Here is a 9,334-nt window from a genome sequence, read left to right on the forward strand (position 1 = left end):
GTTCACTTCCCTGTGTCATTTCCACCTTCCTCCCATACTTTGTCGCTAGGAAGCCCAGCCTTTTGGCTTTTATTACTCAAAATACATGTACGTGGTTTATTCTACCTGCTTCATTTTGCAAGTCCAGTACATTTACATATAAGACAAACAAGGTCACGCAAAAAACAAAATCCAACTTCTGCAGGACCATCAGACAACCAGACCAGAGATTGACCTGAGAATGTCACTTGAGGATGTCTTGGACTGCTCCACAGGCATTCCTTGACTCCCCAGTTAGACTGAGGTTGGGCTCTGAATCTGTCTTCTCAGAGACAGTTCCTGCCCAACCAACCAGAAACCAAGCATGAGCCAAAACTTAAATTACCTCTCCAACAACACAATACCCAAAATGAGATATGCTAATTAAAGCAACCCCTGGGGCTGACCTACCCACCTCCCTCCTGCTAGTCAAGTGCTGAGTGAAACAGGCTCAGGTGGCCACTAGGCTTCTAGATGAGGCAGGCCAGGAAGCCATTCTGGTGGTCAGCACCAAGCAGGGGTCCCCCACAGAACAGGTCCTGGGTCCAGCGGAGACCCAGGCACCTGCCAGCTGCTTTGCCAAGCATCCACACCAGGTGGAGAGGGAGTCCTTTTAAGAGGCCCATCTGAAGTCACCAAATTTGTTACCAAACTCAAGTTCACCTCTTGGGGTACTCTGTTCAAGATCCAGCCACGGTTGTCAATGTTGTGGGGTCGAATCCTGGGTTCAAAATAAGACCACCGGAGGCTGATAATTTATTTAAAAAGCAAACAAGAATTTATTGAACTGGCCAGGGCAAGCAGCAAGAGTACCGCACGCAGGCGGACCCTACATGACCGCGAGGGTTTAGGGGCAGGTAGTTATTTTTAAAGGTTCTGAGAAGGAAAACCCCCATTCTACAACAAACTGTTGTTTGAAATTTTCTGCTGTTCTTCCTAGATAAAATGTTGCTTTCTAGTTTGCTTTAGCCCGTTTGAAGAATGATGAAGATAAACTTAGCTGTCTGACCTTGCAGGCCAGAGACCAGATATGCCCACAATCTCAATACCATGCCAGGTGCATTCTTTTAATTGGACAGAACAGCATTGTTTTCGAGGCCAGCATCGAGATAACCACTAAGTGTACATAGGGCTGGCTCTTTAATGAAAAAGAAAGTTCTGCCTGTAACCTTGCCCAGAACTTGAACTCATCCTCCCTAAGCCCATTGTGCGATGAACAAAGCAAGTAAGTGAAGGTCGAAGTCAGAATAGTAGGGTTAAAATTCAAACAGTAGTTTTTACCCAAGCATGATTGCTACCATATTTCAGCCACAAGGTAGTTTTATTTACTTGCAGAAGTAAAGGAGACAGTGGATTCATCTCCAAAGCGCAACGGGAGGCTTAGCCTTTTATATTTAGCAAGAATAACATTTAGCAAAACTGCCCAGACCTTAAGATCCTTGCCCTATCTAACACAGCACTCAACACATAACCCCTAAATGCCTAAAGCTTTATCAATCACCTTCTCCCCAACACTTTGTTCCCTTCCACCGTCCCCGGCAAAAATCTTATATTTCTCAGCAGACAGCTTCACCGGGTTGTCCATTCCCCCTGGCTCTAGGCTGAAGACAAGTCCCCACCTCTGGCAGCGGCCTGGCTCCCCCAGAACTACATTTCCCACAGTGCTCTGAAAAAGTTAGCGCGGAGGCCCAGGGCCTGGAGGGCTAGTTTACGCAGAGCCTCCTGGGAGTTGTAGTCTGGCTTGTTCGCAGGCGCGCTGCTGTGGACCGGCGCTGGCCTTTGTCTGTCCGTGGGCTTGCACGGCTGTGGTGAGTGAGGCTGCTAGCAGGTCATGGCACCCAGGTGAGCCAGGGCCACGCTAGCAGGCGGTCCCCGGGGCCCTCTGCTGCCCCGACGACCCTCAGCAGGGCAGGCCTGCCCTGCTGCAAAGGCCGGCCGCAAGGGGAGAAGTCTGCAGCTGCAGAGAAGTCTGCCGCTGGACCAGAGGTGGGGTTGAGGGTCTGCACGCAGGGCATGCATGGGGGTGCTGAGGAGGGAGGATCTGCCCCTAGGAGCAGGGGTCCCTCCGACCACCGCTGTGCAGGGCAGGGCGTGTGGAAGGCCCCTCATCCTGGAGTCGAGGGAGGGGGCCGTGATAGACAGGTGTCCCCCGGGCCTGCGGGGAGGGTTCAGAAGATGGACAGAAAACTTGCAGTCTCTCAAGGGTGGGGGGGAGGGGCGGCAGATGGGAGAAAGGACAAAGTGGATTCGGTCGTGCGGAGAAAATAATCACCCCCACCCAGAATCTCTAATGCTGAAACTACGTCCCAGGAGGTCCCAGAGACGCAAAGTCACCCCCTCTTCTCATCCTGTTCTTGAGGGCTGTCAACTTTAGGCCTTAAGTAATAGGTATGGTCACATTTGGTTCTTTTATTCTCCCAGGAATTACCTGATATGACTGTTATTAACCTATTTAATAAGTGAGGAAATAGAGTCAGGATTGTTTGGTTACTTGCCCAACGTTACATGAGGGAGTGGGGAATCAAGGCAGAAATCCCAGTCTCTCATGGCCTAGTTCTGAACTTTTCCAAAGGATCAGGAGCCATTCTGTTTGGAAAAGCACTATTTTCTATGACAAAGCCATTTTCTCCAAATTCTGCAGGAAATTAACTCCTCAGACATGTGATGTTGGGAGAAAAATAAGAATTTCCTTTTGCCAGACCAGTTTGGCTCAGCGGATAGAGTGTCGGCCTGCGGACTGAAGGGTCTGGGGTTCGATTCCGGACAAGGGGACGTACCTTGGTTGTCGGCACATCCCCGGTAGGCAGCTGATCGATGATTCTCTCTCATCGATGTTTCTAACTCTCTATCCCTCTCTCTTCATCTCTGTGAAAAATCAATAAAATATATTTTTTTTAAAAAGAATTTCCTTTTATTAATCAAGGAAGTTCCTGGGATGCAGCTGAGTTTATTGCTTGTTGAAGAGCTCACAGTATGTGAAGAGGCAGAGCTGTAGATTCTACTCCATTTGCTGGATTCCACAGGGACAGAGTCCAACCTCAGGCAGAAGGTGCCAGGAACTTTCCATTGACTCTTGGTGAATGTGCAGTGGTTGAGCAGTAACACCTTAAACTTCCAAAATTAATGACCAGTCGTGTCCTGACACTCTGATCGGGGGTTCCTTTACAGCTTGTATTCCCAGTTGGAGATGAGTCCTCCAATAAGAGTTTAAAATGCTCTTCAGTCACCATAACAGGTTGCAGAATGTGCAGTTGACAGGAAGACCACGTGCTTCAGTTAACAAAGGAAAGAACTGCAGCATCACACTTCCGTTTCATTAAATCAGGCGGCCAGCATTTTGATAAGACTTACTGGAGGGAAACAAAGATTATACACCAAAACCACTGTATAAAGTGTAAGAATGTGGTGATCAGGATCCTGAAGTAAGAAAAGGATATTCCAAAGGGGAAAAAATAGAAAAAGATAATATGGGGCAAGAGAATACCTAGGATCTAGATGAGTAGTAAAGTCTGGCTAAGCCCTGTTCCATTCTGTTCCATGTTATAAAAATTCCTACCAGCTCTTTAATGATGAGGAACTAGAGAACTGTCTAGTCTAAAGGCATAGGCTTTGGATCCTGAAAATCTTGGATTTGAATTTCTTCCACCTTGACTCCTTACTGGCTCTGAGAATTTTGGCAAGTTACTCACCCTAGTTGGATGCCTTGTGCTAGGTTTTGGAATCCAAAGTAGGTCTTCTTTTTCCAAGTACTGACAAGTACTTACACTTCCCTCAGAACTGGTATTCTCATATCTTGAAGAGTAGAAGAGGGGAAGGTCTGGATCTGGATCCTCCTAAGAATTGTTTAAAGGTTAACATGAAATATCTTATTCTGTCCTCATAACTTAGGGGAACTGGAGAGGAGGACCACAGCCATTTCTATCGTAGAGCCAATTATGAAGTCTGAATATTGAGTTTTTTTAATATTCTGAGGCTATACAAATAGCAGATGGTTAGATGGGGGAAGGAATTAGAAGATTCTAATCACATACCAAGGTTAAGGAACAAACAGGAGTGCCCATTATCTTAGAATTGGCAGGAGGAGAGAGATGTGTGTTGACATGTTCCTTTTCCACCTGCTGCCCCCTGGGCTCATTTGTGTGTGATCATGTGCCTTTAAGACCATGTTGCTGTTACATTAAAGGTGACTAACATTATATCAGTTCATCCTGAGTTCTCCATTTATTCATACCCCAAACTGGAGCTCCTGTTGACTTGAATCTTTTCACTCATCAATTCTCCTGCCTTCTCCTGTTTTTGTTCTATTTTGTTTTTGTTTCTTTGGTGGTTTTCCTCCTCAGATGCTCAAGAACAGCATATGGAAGCAGCACATGAAGAGGTGGTGATTAAGGTCATACGGCAGGAGTGGACATGTTTGGATTTCCAACAGCTACCCTGCTGGACTGTCATGGACGATATGCCCAGAATGTAGCATTCTTCAGTGAGTGAGCCAGTTGATCTCTGGGATGCCCTCAACTCACCGCATGGAGTGTCCCTGTCCTCAGCACTGGTTGGCAGGCTGAGAAGCAGAGGAGACATTCCTGTGGTGGAGCTCACCATTTCTGGGAGTTACAGGAAAAGCCTGCAAGTTAGAGTGAGAAATAACAATGGAAACAGCAGAAAACAATCCTGATATGGAGGTAAACTTGAGGTAGTTTCTCAGAAAATGAATGAGCAGCTTTAAATTTCAGTGCAGCCACTGAGTAAGGAAGGGTAAGGCAGAGGAACAATGAGAAAATCTCCCTAGGATGACTCCAAGAAAACTGTTAATCCAGGGTAGTGATAAATTGGACCCATATTTAAAGGGCAACATTGGAAAATACTGTCAACAGCTGCATAGGAAGTGTTTGAGAATAACTGCTAAACCAAAACTGATCTCAATTCCACCACAGCTTAGTAGATTGAAGTAGCATAAATTTTCAAGGGAAAAATTCCTTGAATCAGAAAGTCTAGTTGTTCTGGCTCTAGATGCAGTATCAGACAAATTATTTAACTTCCTTGAACTGCAGGGTCATTGTCAATGAAATAGGACAACAGCTCTACCCTGCAGGGTTGCAAGAATTAGAGACAACAAATGTAAGGTACCAAGGATTCTACCCTGCCGGTGTAGCTCAAAGATTGAGTAGAGAGCCAGGAACCAAAAGGCTACCAGTTCCATTCCCCACCAGGACATATGCTTGAGCTGTGGGCTTGATACCCTGGGGGGGGGGGGGGGGGGGGGGGGCAGGAGGCAGCCGAATGATGATGTTTCTCTCTCATCCATGTTTCTATCTCTCTATCCCTCTTCCCCCCCCCCTCTCCCTCTCTCTCTCTCTCTCTCTCTCTCTCTCTCTCTCTCTATATATATATATATATATATATATATATATACTTTTTTTTTTAAGTACGAATTATTCTACTACATATTTTCTGATGTCATGGAGTTTACTCAACTGTCAGGAAAGCAGACTAGTGCAGAAGTGGGTTTTTCATGAAGCTAATGAAATCTAAGTTTCAGGATTCCTCTCTTGCAGGGTCTCTTCAAGGCCCTGTTCCCACTTTTACACTTTTTCCTAATGAAGTGCCTCCAACATTTTAAAGCTTTAGGCCCTGCCCAACCTGGCTCCTCACCTGTTTGAAGTCAGATAAAATTTGGATATGGGGTTCTGTGTGATCCTGTATAGTTCTCCTGAGTCTGGAGATGTTTATATTTACCTCACAAGATTATTTGGGAGGCTATATTGAACAAAACACAGAGGCAGTGGAGTAGGCTTGTGTTTGAATCTCAGCTCTATGCTAACCTAAATGCATAACCTTTGACAACCTCTCTATGCTTTCATTTCCTTGTGTGTAGCATCCCATAGGATTGTTCTTAGTGTTAAATTATCTATGCAACGTTCACTGTGTAATGTCTGGCACATAATAAGCACTCAACAGAGCACTGTTTTATTTTTCCCTATTCTTCTCACTCAGCATATTAGTGCATCTTATCTGGCTTCCCTCTCATTTTACCAGATGTGATGACAGAAGCCCACCACAAATATGATCACACCGAGGCCACAGGATCCTCAAGCTGGGACTTCCAGAGTTCTTTCAGAAGAGAGAAGCTGGAACAAAAATCCCCAGATTTTAAGGCACTACAGGAAGATTCACCTGGTGTGAGACAGAGGGTCTATGAGTGCCAGGAATGTGGAAAATCCTTCCGGCAAAAGGGTAGCCTAACGTTACATGAGAGAATCCACACTGGTCAAAAGCCCTTTGAGTGTACCCATTGTGGAAAAAGCTTCAGGGCCAAAGGCAATCTTGTCACACACCAGCGAATACACACAGGAGAGAAGCCTTATCAGTGCAAGGAGTGTGGAAAAAGTTTTAGTCAGCGAGGTAGTCTGGCTGTTCATGAAAGACTCCACACTGGACAGAAGCCCTACGAGTGTGCAATTTGTCAGAGGAGTTTCAGGAATCAGAGTAACCTTGCTGTTCATAGAAGAGTTCACAGTGGCGAGAAGCCTTATAGATGTGATCAGTGTGGAAAAGCCTTCAGTCAGAAAGGAAGCTTGATTGTCCACATCAGGGTCCACACAGGCCTGAAACCATATGCCTGTGTACAGTGCAGAAAGAGCTTCCATACCAGAGGAAATTGCATCCTGCACGGCAAAATCCACACAGGAGAGACACCATATCTATGTGGCCAGTGTGGGAAAAGCTTCACTCAGAGAGGGAGTCTGGCTGTGCACCAGCGAAGCTGCTCACAAAGACTCACCCTTTGACCACATTCTTCAACAAGAATTCTCTTTAATTAACTATAAAATCTGAGATCAAGCCACCTACCCAGTTCTGTGGAGTGAATGGAGACTCTTTCAGAAAGACTATCATTAGGTAGGGCAAACCGACTTTTCCCATTTCTTCCAAATAAATATGAAAAATAAATGTCTTGTTTATTATCATTATCATGTTTGTTTCATAGTTTCTGTCCATTTCTTTTGTCCTAATTTCTCAAGGTACTTCCATTAACGTAGTGCACACTTGGAGATTGTTCTGTGTGTGGCAGATACAGATTTCAAGTTTTTAGTTTATACCATCAGCCTTGGGGGGGGGCGGGCGAGGGAGGAGGAACACAGCCTCCTGCCAATCCCAAGGTTCTTTTCTTCCTGTATAATCAAATTGATCTTGCTTTGCTCCATTTCTCCCAAGTCCTCCCTCCTATAACTAAAAAATCCTGGAAAGAGTTGTGACTGCTGAATGGCACATGACTGATTCCTTCGTTTCCTCAAAGTCTTTTTTTTTTTTTTTAATATATTTTATTGATTTTTTTTACAGAGAGGTAGGGAGAGGGATAGAGAGTTAGAAACATCGATGAGAGAGAAACATCGATCAGCTGCCTCTTGCAACACCCCCTACTGGGGATGTGCCGGCAACCAAGGTACATACCTGTTCCAACTCACCCTCAGGTGGGAACTGCTCAGGTGACTGGGTCCCTCAGCCAGAGAACTGGACTTATATGGGTTGCCCACGGTACTTTACTAAAATTGACCGAGCATAAACTAAACACAGACACAAGAGTTAAAATGCATGAATCCCAAGGTTTATTTACCAGAGTCCTGGTGGTTTCCAGAAGCCTAAGCAGGTCACCTGGAGATCCGCGCCGACAGACATACACACTGGAATACAATTCACACTCCAACTATAAATCACTCATAAAAGTAAATGCTTTCATTCCTATTTTAAATGACACAAGTAATTATTCTTACACTGTTTTAAATCCTTAAATCATCACTCTAATACACATGTGTCAAACACAAGGCCCGCGGGCCAAATCCAGCCCGCCAGGCCTTGCAATGTGGCCCGCACCACGCTGTCATCACTGTACTCCGCTGTCAGTTTATGACATTGTCAGTTTATGACTGTTCAGTAAACCATTCGGCCCGCGATTTAGGCTGGATTTTAGATTTTGGCCCGTTCTCTGATTGAGTTCGACACCCCTACTCTAATATAACAATGCCCTTGACCAGAATCGAACAAGGGACCTTTCAGTCCGCAGGCCGACGCTCTATCCACTCTATCCACTGAGCCAAACCGGTTTCGGCTTCCTCAAAGTCTTGACTCCAAAAGTTCCTATTTAAAATCGCACTGCCAGTGGCGGCCAGGCTGGGAGTGGCCAGGCCCGGAGCAGCGGCTGCCAGGCTGGGAGCGGCCAGGCCCGGAGCAGCCGGGTCTGGTGCGGCCAGGCCTGGAGCAGCGGCTGCCAGGCTGGGAGCGGCCAGGCCCGGAGCAGCGGGGTCTGGTGCGGCCAGGCCAGGAGCAATGGCTGCCAGGCTGGGAGCAGCCAGGCCCGGAGCAGCGGCTGTCAGGCTGGGAGCGGCCAGGCCCGGAGCGGCCGGGACCGGAGCAACCGGTCCCAGAGCAGCCGGGTCGGGTGCGGCCAGGCCTCTAGCAGCAACAGCCAAGTCCAGAGCAACTAGGTCGGGAGCGGCAGTGACCAGACCCGGAGCAGCTGGTTGAGGAACGAACCAGAGCAACAGAGGCCAGGCCCGGAGCAGCCAGGCCCGAAACAGCTCGCTCCTCGCCTGTACCTGCCCAAGGCTGCCTCTCAGACATGGCTGGAAACTTTTGCGGGAACTTGAGGGTCTGCTGAATCAAGTGATGAAGGCTTAGATCTGGATGTGTTGAGTTAGTATAGTGCTGGGGTGTTGATCTGTGAGTGCCTTGGGTGGGGCCTGGATGAGGCAGGTTGACCTATTTGGAGATGTCTTTTGTGTGAAGTGTATCATTGGGCATGTGGAGGTATTATTGTTATGAGAAAATGCTAAGTAACAGAAAAAATAAAAAATAAAAATAAAGAAAGAAAGAAAATAAAATCGCACTGCCGTTCCTCAGTCCCCGACTCAGCTCTACTTTCTCCGTAACACACACCACCTTATCACACACTCTACCGTTCTTTATCAAAATTACGTATCGCTTGTTTCCTCCACTATTTAACATCCAGAGTGATTTTCTTTAAGCGTCTTTAACAGTTCCTAGAACACGTACGGCCTCAGATGTTTACTAAACTAATAAACTTCAAGAGGCAGATGAAGATGCCGAATGGCATATATTCAGTTCAGAATATTTTTACAGGTAAAGACGAAATTACGGGTGATATTCACGTTCTTTTCCTCTAGCACATTAACAAAATGTGAAAAACACTTTAATGGATATTCCTATGATAATTCTTACACGTTTGTAATTCTAAAATAATAATAACGTGAATGAACGCTCAAACAATAGTTAAAAATCCCTCCTATAACTAAAAGGAACCTAG

At 46.2% G+C, this 9,334-nt stretch overlaps 1 protein-coding gene across 8 annotated transcripts; it reads left to right on the top strand.

Moving 5' to 3' along the window:
- The first annotated feature begins 1,731 nt into the window (after positions 1-1,731).
- Positions 1,732-6,983, top strand: ZNF32 (zinc finger protein 32). Of its 8 annotated transcripts, none has more exons than XM_084904798.1 (5): positions 1,740-1,826; positions 2,660-2,817; positions 2,942-3,067; positions 4,359-4,498; positions 6,052-6,983. In XM_084904798.1, exons 4-5 carry the CDS (start codon positions 4,429-4,431, stop codon positions 6,801-6,803), a joined length of 822 nt encoding a protein of 273 aa, XP_084760924.1. In that variant the 5' UTR covers positions 1,740-1,826; positions 2,660-2,817; positions 2,942-3,067; positions 4,359-4,428; the 3' UTR covers positions 6,804-6,983. The 8 variants fall into 8 exon arrangements, 7 of the variants coding, with proteins under 7 accessions (XP_084760925.1, XP_084760924.1, XP_084760923.1 ...); XM_084904795.1 differs by having other exon boundaries at positions 1,755-2,004; XM_084904794.1 differs by lacking the exon at positions 2,942-3,067 and adding an exon at positions 2,329-2,406 and having other exon boundaries at positions 1,756-2,004.
- Positions 6,984-9,334: the final 2,351 nt, after the last annotated feature.

This window comes from Pipistrellus hanaki, assembly GCF_964339955.1.
Source record: "Pipistrellus hanaki genome assembly, chromosome: 14".
Taxonomy (NCBI): domain Eukaryota; kingdom Metazoa; phylum Chordata; class Mammalia; order Chiroptera; family Vespertilionidae; genus Pipistrellus; species Pipistrellus hanaki.

Bases quoted from the DNA above. Each gene is read 5' to 3' on its own strand.
- ZNF32 (XM_084904799.1), top strand. From the start codon at position 4,429: ATGTTTGGATTTCCAACAGCTACCCTGCTGGACTGTCATGGACGATAT. The intron at 4,499-6,051 runs GTGAGTGAGCCA...TCATTTTACCAG, and splicing joins CCAGAATGTAGCATTCTTCA to ATGTGATGACAGAAGCCCAC.